General features: G+C 45.8%; 1 protein-coding gene across 1 annotated transcript in view; it reads left to right on the forward strand.

The window, feature by feature from the left end:
• LOC130211897 (collagen alpha-1(XXV) chain) overlaps window positions 1-12,771 on the forward strand; it is a 152,789-nt gene that overhangs the window by 94,350 nt on the left and 45,668 nt on the right. The window contains exon 4 of the mRNA XM_056442933.1: window positions 7,325-7,328. Within this exon, the coding sequence (XP_056298908.1) occupies window positions 7,325-7,328 (4 nt within the window). The remainder of the gene's footprint in view (window positions 1-7,324; window positions 7,329-12,771) is intronic.

Genomic DNA, 12,771 nt, shown 5'->3' on the forward strand with positions numbered 1-12,771 from the left:
TCTTTGCAGATGACCACAACCAGCTTCAGCAGAATAGCGCGGAACAGGCGTTAGGTTTTTGTCCGACATTGGCCGTGTAATAGCGTTCATTCACCTCCTTGAGCATGTGTAGGACACAAACAGGCCTCACGATGTGGCTCTGGTCAAATACCCAGAATACCCGTACGGTTCATCGATAGTGTGAGGTTTAACTTCGTCTCGGCTTCCATACTTTGGTCATGGGATGGGATATCAGAGTTTAAGTTATCTGAGAGGGTACAAATACTGAAGAAATGTACATGCAGAAGCATCTTGAATGTACATAGATCTTTAAAAATATATACAGTAGAATATGAAACTAAGAAAAAAACCACATCATCCATCCGCTCTACAGTAGGAAGTGGTAAACATGTTTGAAAGTGTCACAAGTCAAAATCTATAACTTAAGATGAAAGAAAGACCAACACAGAATATATGGATTTCTATATCTCGATAATCAGCATTGCAGGAGCCACATTTGATGCCAGGATCATTTTATTGAACATCATTCACTGTTTAATATGAAGTGAAGCCACTTGCATTGTCAGATATGCATGGCAATGTTCCTGTTGCTTGCGGGCTTGGCCGCCGTTCACTTCGCGTTTTTATATTTCCCCCGCAGACCGTTCCATATTTCTCCCCTACTCTGTTTTAAAGGTGGCATGGGATTTCCTCTTCTTTGTCGTACCAACAGCTCATTTGGGCCATTGCAGCAGACAGTGGTCATGGTTTGGCTTCGAATGGTCGTGTTTATGGATACAAAAAAAGCTTAATCCTGAACCAGTGGTCCACCAAAAATGTGACAGTATCATGCACACATGATGTTCTGTTACAAATCATCTTGTGATGGAAGTTTGACATGAGTTTGCCTCGCGTTAAGCTACAGAAGATGTGAGGCTTTACATCAATGTGATACATGTCATTTCCAATAAGTGCCTCTGCTTTGGGGGTGTCTACATTATGTTTATCACCACACATATGAAAAAGAGGTATTATTTTTCAGCTCCCTTCCACAAACTAATCTTTTAAAGAGGCTTTCTGCAAAAATAATAGTCCTAACCCCTACAGTAAAAGTGAAATACTGTCTGTACAAAGGGAGAGAGCTAGCCTGGCTCTGTCCAGCAAGGACTCTATTGCTCATTAATCAACTTTAATTGATTTATTTTGGAATCTGCACAAGACCAAATTGTAAAAACAGCAAGTTGTGGTTTTACGGTGGGTGAAGGTGCCGGACTATTTTTTTGAGGGGTAGCAGTACCTCTCCGGGGTTCTCCGCTGGATGGCTAGCAACTCATGAGAAAGCTGCAGGAAGTTACTGTGGTTCGGCAAGAAAAGAGCATTTTGTTACCTCTGGACTGAGCCATGCTAACTGTTTCTAACTGCATGCGGCCATTCAGGAATCGAGTGTGATCTGAATGTAAAGGTGTCAAAGGCCCTATAGGGTTAACCATAGCCCGCGTTGAGCACGTTAGACCAAACAGAAGCAGCCTGATGAGCTTCGGAGCACCTGCTGCTGGGCTGCTTTTGAAAAAGAGCAAGAGCAGAAGCAGTAAAAACAAAGATGTGGAGAGCGTACACAGGTGCTGATTACTAACCTTCCTGAAGGCAGACTGAAACCACAAAGCTGCAGAGACTGCTTGACAAGTCGAAACCCGCTGAAGTACAGTTCGCTCCTTTTTTGAACTGGTCCTTGCAGAAGAGCTGTTTAATAGTCTCTATAAAAGACTCTCATTGTACTGGCTAAAACATTTTGGAAAGGCTCCAGTGGGTACTGTCTGTCCATGTGATGTGCAAACTATGGGCCGAATAACAAGCAGGTGCAGGCTGTGTCGCAAAATCATTTCCACATGCTTTACAACCAGATGGAGGAGATCAATTGACGTGTTGTTTGTGCACAATATGGTTAGGTGTGTTAAACGCAGCATTCCACTTGTGAAGGTTAAATCTACCAGTATCTGTAGCTCAGGGAAGCTTTTACTACGACTTGGTAACTATTATACATAATCAAAATGTACATTTTCAAAAAGATAACAAATGAAGCTTACATGTCTGCTAGCATTACTTAGCTCCCTGAATCACAACAATGTATGCAGTTACTTTGAGGTACATTGGAAGATTAAATAAAAATGGGATAGTGGTAACACCTGATAGTGTGTGATAACTTTCATAACACTGTTACAGAGTGCTTTATAGTAAAAACTAAACACATTTAAAACACAACAAGAATCAATTAACTTAAAGTCAGACAAAAAAGAATGAACTAAGATATCCTAAAACACAAATCATAACACAGCAAAGCGATTCTGAAAGATGGGGTTTTTTCAAAAGTGACATAAAAGATGGAATAGAGTTTGCAGCCCTGATCGCCTCAGGTAGGAGCGCTGACGGCACAGCCTCCATCCCATTGATTCATGCATCTGGATCTTGGTCAAACAAGGAATGACACATCGGAGGTTCTTATGGTGCGGGATAAGACTAATAATAAGATCTGATAGATAACTTGCTTTGGCCGAGGCCTCTCGGGGCTCTATACGTAATTAATAATTGTGACAGGTTCGTGGCCGTCACCGGTAGGTTTGCCCCTAAGCCCCAAGGAATGCGCAACCAGAGGGAACGTTGGTAACGTGTTTTATTGGCGCGCTCTGACCGTCGACTGTGTCTCTGCTCATGGCTCCCCTCTTCCTCCTGTCCAGCCCCTTTATGGGGACAGAGCCTCGCAGATACACAACCCCAGATTGTCATCAGCTGGTCTGATGACAATCAGACACCGTTCCCTGAACCACACCCCCGCTCCACCCACTCAGCAGCCGAGCCTAAACACCCCCCCCTGCCACATACCTCCACCGCCCGACTTAGGCCGGGCCAACATCCGAACCTATTCCCCCTCCCCATGAGGAACTAAGGGGAGGAACCCCCAGGGTCCTAAAGACCTCGCCACCCAGCTGTCTGGTGTCCTGCAGCGCCTCTTCAACCTCAGCCTGAGGCTGGGGAAGTCCCGTGCTGTGGAAGACGTCGTGCCTGGTCCCTGTCCCAAGAAGTCAACACCATCTGGCCTCAACGACTACCGACCGTCGCCTCACCTCCCATGTGATGAAGGTGCTGGAGAGGCTGGTCTTGGCCCACCTCCGCCGCAGGTGAAATCGTCGCTGGACCCTCTGCAATTTGCTTACCAGCCTCATGTGGGAGCGGACGGCGCCATCATCTACCTGCTGCAACGAGCTCAGTCGCACCTGGATGGAACCGGTGTCTCTGTGAGAGTCACTTTCTTTGACTTCTCCAGTGCATTTAACACCATCCAGCCACTGCTGCTGAGTGAGAAGCTGCGGTGGCAGTGTGGACGCGTCCACCATCTCCTGGATCACTGACTACCTCACAGGCAGACCACAGTTTGTCAGAATGGGCGTGTGCTGTCTGGAACGGTGGTCAGTGATGTTGGAGCCCCACAGGAACTGTTCTGTCTCCTTCCTCTTCACCCTGTACACCAGTGACTTCCAGTACAACACGGAGTCATGCCATCTGCAGAAGTACTCTGATGATTCTGCAGTGGTCGGGTGTATTAGGGATGGACGGGAGGAGGAGTACAGGGCAGTGGTGAGTGACTTTGTAAAGTGGGCGATGAGAACCACCTGCGGCTGAACGTGGCCAAGACCAGAGAGATGGTGGTGGACTTCAGGAGGAAGGCGACAGCTCCTACACCTCTGAGTGTCCTGGGAGTGGGCGTGGACATGGTGGAGGAGTACAAGTACCTGGGCGTCTCCATCGACAGCCGACTGAACTGGAAGGCCAACATCAACGCTGTGTACAAGAAGGGATGAGTCGACTTTTTCCTGAGAAAGCTTGATCCTTCAACGTGTGCAGCAAGATGCTGGAGTTATTCTACCAGTCGGTTGTGGCCAGTGTGCTGCACTTTGCCATTGTCTGCTGGGGAGCAGCATCGAGCCGTGACACCAGCCGTCTTAACAAACTGGTTAGGAAGGCTGGCTCCATCATCGGCTGCCAGCTGGAGCACCTGGAACAGGTGGTGGAGAGGAGGTCGTTGAAGAAACTGGTGTCCATATTGGACAACCCGGACCACCCTCTCCACCACCTCCTACAGGGACAGAGGAGTACTTTCTCCAGACGTCTCCTCACGCTCCGCTGCCACAAGGAGAGATACAGGAGAACATTCCTGCCGACGGCTATGAGGCTCTACAACAGTTCACCTCTTGCCAGATCACCCTAACCCTTCTTATATTTGTGTTTTTTATTTTATTTTTATTTTTATTATTTTTATTCTTGTGTGTTGCTGCTACTGGCTCGACAAATTTCCCCTTGGGGATTAATAAAGTATATATCTATCTATCATCTATCTATCTAGCATATCTGTCGGTGCACAACAGTACCCCCCCCTCTAGGGCCAACTCCTGATGGCCCAGGCTGATTGTAAAAGTCGTGGATAAGAGTCTTGTCTACGATAAATGAAGCAGCTACCCAGCTTCTAGCCTCAGGACCGTAACCCTTCCAGTCTACCAGGAATTGCTTGCCCCTCCCCCTATTACGGACCTCCAGTAGCTTACGGACCTTGTAAACGTCACCCCCTTCAAAGAACTGGGGCGGTGGAGGGGCTTGAGGCGGAACAAGTGTGCTCTCACACACCGGCTTGATTCTACTAACGTGAAACGTTGGGTGCACTCTCAAGGTCCTGGGAGTTGCAAGCGTACCGACCGGGTTGATGACTCTGGACACTGGAAACGGACCCACAAATCTCGGAGCCAGTTTCTTTGAGGCGACATGGAGTGGTAAGTCTTTGGTAGAGAGCCAAACCTTTTGGCCTGGACTGTAGGAGGAGCGACCCTGCGATGAACGTCCGCAACAGCCTTCATCCGAGCTGAACTGGAGAAGAGACTGGCGAGCACCAGCCCAAACTCTGCGACAACGTCTGATCATGGCATGTGCCGATGGAACCATCACCTCTTCCTCGTTGTTAGGGAAAAGTGGAGGCTGGAAACCATTGACACAATGGAATGGAGAGAGACCTGTGGGCCGTAGGAAGGGTATTGTGGGCAACCTCGACCCATGTGAGGTGGTCACTCCAGGTGGTCTGGTTCGGGAGACGAGACAACGAGCGTAGTCTCTAGTTCTTGGTTCAGACGCTCCGACTGTCCATTTGACTGAGGGTGATATCCTGATGACAGGCTGACGGTGGCACCTATGAGTCGACAAAACTCTTTCCAGAAGGCGGAAATGAATTGTGGACCCTGTCGGAAACAATGTCATTAGGGAATCCATGGATCCTGAATACGTGATTCATCATGACCTCTGCGGTGACTTTGGCAGAGGAAGCTTGGTCAATGGGATGAAGTGAGCCATCTTTGAAAATCGATCAACCACTGTTAGAACCGTAGTCTTGCCTCTGGATGAGGGAAATCCTGTCACAAAATCCATCGAAATGTGTGACCAAGGACGATGGGGAATCGGCAGCGGCTGGAGCAAGCCCATCTTAACTTGAGATGAGGTCTTATTACACGCACACACCGGACAAGCCGCTACATACTCGGCCACATTTTCTTCATGGATGGCCACCAGAAACGTTGTTGAATCCTGAACATTGTTCTTGCTACTCCCGGATGGCACGAAAGCACAGATGAGTGAGCCCAGTGGATGACCTTGGAGTGAAGAGCCTCAGGAACAAACAGCAGATTGTTGGGACACTCGCTAGGCGCTGGATTCATGACATTTGCCTCTTTAACGTCTGACTCCACTTGCCAGGAAAAGGCTCCGATCACCCGGTTAAGTGGAAGGATGGTCTTGGGCTCTACCGTAAGTGGTTCGGGATCGTAAAGACGAGACAAAGCATCGGGTTTTTGATTCTGAGACCCGGGACGAAAAGAGAGTGTGAAGTTGAATCTACTAAAGAAAAGTGTCCACCTGGCCTGACGGGAGTTGAGACGCTTAGCCTTTCTTATATATTCTAGATTCTTGTGATCTGTCCAGACTGATAACGGTTGCACTGCACCCTCTAGCCAGTGTCTCCATTCCTCGAGGGCAGCTTTTACAGCTAACAATTCCTTGTTTTCCACGACATAATTCCGCTCTGCCGTTGTCAACTTCGCGACAGGTAAGCACATGGATGCATCTTGTTGTCTTCTGCAGAACGTTGAGACAGTACTCCTCCAATTCCCTCATTGGAAGCATCCACCTCGACCATAAACTGGCGCTGGGGATCTGGAATGGTGAGTATGGGAGCTGATGTGAATCTATCTGAGAAGTTTGAAAGCAAGATCCGCCTGGGGGGTCCACTTGAAGGGAACCTTAGGAGAAGTCAGAACATGCAGAGGAGCAGCAACAGAACTGAAATTCCTAATAAACTTCCTATAGAAGTTAGCAAATCCTAGGAACTGCTGAACCTTTTTCCTGGAGTCTGGTGTGGGCCACTGGGATACTGCACTGACTTTCGCAGGATCCATTTGGATATGATTAGGTGAGACTATGTATCCTAAGAAAGACACCTCTTCTGTGTGGAACTCGCACTTCTCTGCCTTGACATATAGCTGATTATCCAGTAGTTTCTGCAACACTTGGCGGACATGGTTAACATGAGATTTAGCGTCTGGGGAGAAAATCAGTATGTCATCCAGATACACAAACACTGAAATATTCAAGAATTCCAAAACCTCATTCACAAAAGCTTAAAAAACAGCCGGTGCATTGCACAGTCCAAAAGGCATTACCAAGTACTCATAGTGACCATTCTGAGTGTTGAATCCAGTCTTCCACTCATCCCATTGTTTTATTCTAACCAAGTGATATGCATTTCTTAAATCCAACTTGGTGAATATCTTGGCCGTGTGAAGCAGGTCAAGAGCATATGACATGAGTGGCAGAGGATAGCGGTTCTTCACCGTAATGTCATTTAGTGGACTGTAGTCTATGCAAGGTCTCAGAGACCCGTCTTTCTTTCCCACAAAGAATCCCGCTCCGGCTGGAGACGATGAAGGACGGATAATCCCTGATTTGAGTGAAGAGAAAATGTATTCATCCATTGCTGTTCTCTCAGGTCTCGAAATCGAGTAAAGTCTCCCCTTGGGAATGGGGGCTCGGTAAGAGATCAATGGGACAGTCAAAATCTCGGTGAGGAGGTAGCGACAAGGCTTTAGACTTGTTAAACGCTTCTTTTAAATCATGGTAACAGGAAGGTACCTTGTGTAGATCAGGATAGTCAGGGTGATCTATAATGATCCTACTAGAGTCTGTTGGTGCATTAACAGGTTGCGAAAGTTTACACCTGCCCTTACAATCCTCTCCCCATTCCTTAACTTTCCTGAAGGCCAGTCTATGTGAGGATTGTGGATCTTCAGCCAAGGAAACCCCAAAATAATCGGGTGCTGAGTCGACTCAAAAATATGAAATTGCATGCTCTCGGTATGGTCCTTATTTATAGTAATCCGTATGGGCTCAGTGCAATGGGTAACTGTGAACAACAAGCGGCCGTCTAAGGCACTGGCACTAACAGGATGAGATAGCGGGACAGTTTTATTTTTAGCTGTTTGACTAGGCCCCAGTCTATAAGGCTTTCGTCAGCCCCTGAGTCTATTAACACACCCTGGTCAATGGTCTGATTGTTAATACAAATGTCTACCTGAGTAACAGGTCGAGGAGGGAAGTCTGCGGGAAACTTGCTCACCAGCGCCCTCCTTTTGACTGGTGAGCACGATCTTTTCCCGGGCATGAAGCGAGTTGATGACCCGGCTGGCCGCAGTAGAAACAGCAACCCTCCCGTAGACGGCACTGCCTCTCCTCCAGAGAAAGCCTGGTTCTTCCAAGCTGCATGGGTTCACCGGAGTCATTCGGAAGTGTAGTCCTCTGATGGTCCGGTAACATGAGCTGGAAATCCTCCGCTGGCGGCGCGACCCTCCGAGGCGAATTCTGGAAGCTGGGAATAACATCTCGGTTGCGTCGACGCTCCCTCTCTCTTTCCCGAAGACGGTTATCGATCCGGATGGCCACAGCGATGAGGGATTCTAGATCCCGGGGTGTCTCGCCTTCCTGTCATGAAGGCGTCACGAAGAGCCGGAACATTCCATCCGCTGTCCGCTGCTGCTGTACGAAACTCGATGGCATAATCAACCACCTGACGGTTGAGCTGATGTATTTGAAACAGTCTTCTGCTGGCCTCCGTAGCAGGCGATGAGTGGTCAAAAATGCGCCTCATAGTCTCTATGAAATCGGCCAATGAGTAACATAGTTCGGTGTCTCTAGACCATTCTGCAGTAGCCCAGGCTGCAGCTCTTCCCGTTAAATGAGACACAATAAACGCCACTTTACCATGCTCAGATAAAAAAGCTGCTGGGTTGTGTTGAAAATGCAGATCACACTGTACCAGAAAGGCTCTGCAATTCGAAGAGTCTCCGGAAAATCCTTCCGGAAGAGCCAGCCGTAACGGGGAGGAAACAGCCTGACCTGGGTCGTCAGCTGGAGTATTGACAGGCAAATTGTCAGCTGTGGATGACGTCACCGGAGGAGCAGTCTGTTGATGAGTGAAAAAATTATTCATTTGGGCAACCAGTTGTTGCATCTGTGTAGATAATTCTTCCTGAACCCCGGCCTGGCGTCCTCTCAGCTCTTGTATTTCCGCTGACTTTGTCCAGTTTTCCTCGTGATGAAAAATCGTCACGCCCTGTACCGACAGAGCGGCGTGAAGCGTTCTGGTCGGCTGGGTCCATAATGTGGTCAGTTCGTTCTGTTACGAGCTCAGACACTTAGGAAGTAGGACCCAATTGCGACCGGGAGACAGAGATAAAGTATTTGTAAGTACTTTATTTTCGGTTCTGCAGTGAACAAATGAAAGCGCTCACGTAGTGAGGATCAAAACTCAAGAGCACACAATCATACCCCGACCTGATCATGGCAAAAGACCAGACGAACTGACAAGGAACACTGGGAGACAGGGGAATTTAAGCACATGGTAACAAGACACAGGTGGGACCAATCAGCGGCGGGGCTGACACTGATGAGCATAGGAGACAGGTGTGATGACAGGTGAAAACAATCAGGAAGCCTGGAATGAGAGAAAGCGAACATAAATGACATGAACCTCTCTAGCATATCTGTCGGTGCACAACAGATAATCAGCATTGCAGGAGCCACATTTGATGCCAGGATCATTTTATTGAACATCATTCACTGTTTAATATGAAGTGAAGCCACTTGCATTGTCAGATATCAGATATGCATGGCAATGTTCCTGTTCACTTACGTTTTATATTTCCCCCGCAGACCGTTCCATATTTCTCCCCTACTCTGTTTTAAAGGTGGCATGGGATTTCCTCTTCTTTGTCGTACCAACAGCTCATTTGGGCCATTGCAGCAGACAGTGGTCATGGTTTGGCTTCGAATGGTCGTGTTTATGGATACAAAAAAAGCTTAATCCTGAACCAGTGGTCCACCAAAAATGTGACAGTATCATGCACACATGATGTTCTGTTACAAATCATCTCGTGATGGAAGTTTGACATGAGTTTGCCGAGCGTTAAGCTACAGAAGATGTGAGGCTTTACATCAATGTGATACATGTCATTTCCAATAAGTGCCTCTGCTTTGGGGGTGTCTACATTATGTTTATCACCACACATATGAAAAAGAGGTATTATTTTTCAGCTCCCTTCCACAAACTAATCTTTTAAAGAGGCTTTCTGCAAAAATAATAGTCCTAACCCCAACAGTAAAAGTGAAATACTGTCTGTACAAAGGGAGAGAGCTAGCCTGGCTCTGTCCAGCAAGGACTCTATTGCTCATTAATCAACTTTAATTGATTTATTTTTGAATCTGCACAAGACCAAATTGTAAAAACAGCAAGTTGTGGTTTCACGGTGGGTGAAGGTGCCGGACTATTTTTTTGAGGGGTAGCAGTACCTCTCCGGGGTTCTCCGCTGGATGGCTAGCAACTCATGAGAAAGCTGCAGGAAGTTACTGTGGTTCGGCAAGAAAATAGCATTTTGATACCTCTGGACTGAGCCATGCTAACTGTTTCTAACTGCATGCGGCCATTCAGGAATCGAGTGTGATCTGAATGTAAAGGTGTCAAAGGCCCTATAGGGTTAACCATATTCAACAAAGTAATGCCCGTTGAGCACGTTAGACCAAACAGAAGCAGCCTGATGAGCTACGGAGCACCTGCTGCTGGGCTGCTTTTGAAAAAGAGCAAGAGCAGAAGCAGTAAAAACAAAGATGTGGAGAGCGTACACCTTCCTGAAGGCAGACTGAAACCACAAAGCTGCAGAGACTGCTTGACAAGTCGAAACCCGCTGAAGTACAGTTTGCTCCTTTTTTGAACTGGTCCTTGCAGAAGAGCTGTTTAATAGTCTCTATAAAAGACTCTCATTGTACTGGCTAAAACATTTTGGAAAGGCTCCAGTGGGTACTGTCTGTCCATGTGATGTGCAAACTATGGGCCGTATAACAAGCAGGTGCAGGCTGTGTCGCAAAATCATTTCCACATGCTTTGCAACCAGATGGAGGAGATCAATTAACGTGTTGTTTGTGCACAATATTTTGTGTTAAACGCAGCATTCCACTTGTGAAGGTTAAATCTACCAGTATCTGCAGCTCAGGGGAGCTTTTACTACGATTTGGTAACTATTATACATCATCAAAATGTACATTTTCAAAAAGATAACAAATGAAGCTTACATGTCTGCTAGCATTACTTAGCTCCCTGAATCACAACAATGTCTGCAGTTACTTTGAGGTACATTGGAAGATTAAATAAAAATGGGATAGTGGTAACACCTGATAGTGTGTGATAACTTTCATAACATTGTTACAGAGTGCTTTATAGTAAAAATTCAACACATTTAAAACACAACAAGAATCAATTAACTTAAAGTCAGACAAAAAAGAATGAACTAAGATATCCTAAAACACAAATCATAACACAGCAAAGCGATTCTGAAAGATGGGGTTTTTTCAAAAGTGACATAAAAGATGGAATAGAGTTTGCAGCCCTGATCGCCTCAGGTAGGAGCGCTGACGGCACAGCCTCCATCCCATTGATTCATGCATCTGGATCTTGGTCAAACAAGGAATGACACATCGGAGGTTCTTATGGTGCGGGATAAGACTAAGAATAAGATCTGATAGATAACTTGCTTCGGCCGAGGCCTCTCGGGGCTCTATACGTAATTAATAATATCTTTGAATTCATTTTAAGATATTGAAAGCCTCGATGAGATTATGGTCCTCGTCAAAATGGCAAGCCTAGTTAAAATAGTGAAGTAAGTAATGGATTAACAGAAAGTAACTAACAAACAGTTTCAGAAGTTGAACCTCAAACAGGATACTGGCTGAATTAATCAAACCTATTAGCTGGGAATATCTACTGTAGAAATACCAGTGACTTCATTAATTCCATCACGTACCATGTTAATGAGGTTCAACGTGGATTTGTTTTGCTACGTTGCTGCACTAACAATTTGGATTGATTGAAATGCAAAATGATGTAAATCAAAGTTATTTTATTTCTTCCCGCAAACGTATTATACCCAGTCATTTAGCCCTGTTGTGTGCTATGTGTATTTTTCTGTGCCAGATTATTATTATTTAGAAGTTTATTTCAGGGACAACGTACAAAAAAACATTAGTCTCCGAAGAGAAAAGATGCATTGCACTAGGTTATAGCTTTTGCTATTTTACTTCTCCAGTCCCTTGTACATACAATATAAAACAATACAAAATAAAACATACAATGTAGAACAATACAATGAAATACGTACGATAACATTAAAAATAAAATAGAAATAAAAACCCTACGGTCAATGAGCCTATTTACACAGGGGCCAGAGGCCCCAGAGGTTGATTATCGTCATGCCGCCCCCCCATTAAGGGTACCCTACTGAAAATGGGAACATGATTGACTCGCTAGCAACTGTCCTTTCAGGTGAGCTTTGAAAGTGACAATTGAACTGCACCTCCTCATCTTTTCTGGCAGACTGTTCCACTGAGTTATTGCTTTTACAGAAAAAGATGACTGTCCAAACACAGTGTAGCGGAACGGTTTAACGCAATCAAGTACTGACACTGTTCTTGTAGCTCTGATGGAATTTGTAGGACGAATATGTACAAAGTCACACAGTGGTGGAGGTGCCAACCCATTAATGATTTTATAGACCATACATGATATAATACATTAAGCAGGCTTGTGCAAAAAGCTGCAGTAGGTATATTCATGTATTTCTTGTTGCAGACGTTCATATGTTAGTAACAGCTTGTCAATAGCCTATTGTCCAAAGGCAATTTTCCTATACAACAAAAAGCCTGCACTGATTTTTTTTTGCTGCCTTCTATTTTCAGGAACATGCTGGAAACGTATTTAGTCTCTCTGGACTGCATCTACATCGTTGTAAAAGTAAAAGTCACATTTGATTCCAATTTGTTGCCTGTTATTTCCCCCATGGGAACCGCAATCGGAAACATTGTTTTCATAATGGCGCATTTCGTGTTTACAAGTGTGTTGAGGCTCTTTGTATGGTCAGCAGCAGGATCTCCTTGGATGTGTGTGTGTATTAAAGCTGCATTTCCCATCAGCTTTCCTCTGGGATTGTTGAAGTAAATGCTTCATATTTGAATAAATGGGACGATGCACTACACATATTTGCTGTACGGGTTCATATTGCATGACCAAAGGCAAATTGGGCCCGCAGAGCCAGTTGGGAACACATGCACAACCATACATAGACAAAAAGCTACGGATAGTTTACTGCGCATTGACATATTATG

This window comes from Pseudoliparis swirei, chromosome 21, assembly GCF_029220125.1.
Source record: "Pseudoliparis swirei isolate HS2019 ecotype Mariana Trench chromosome 21, NWPU_hadal_v1, whole genome shotgun sequence".
Classification (NCBI taxonomy): Eukaryota; Metazoa; Chordata; class Actinopteri; order Perciformes; family Liparidae; genus Pseudoliparis; species Pseudoliparis swirei.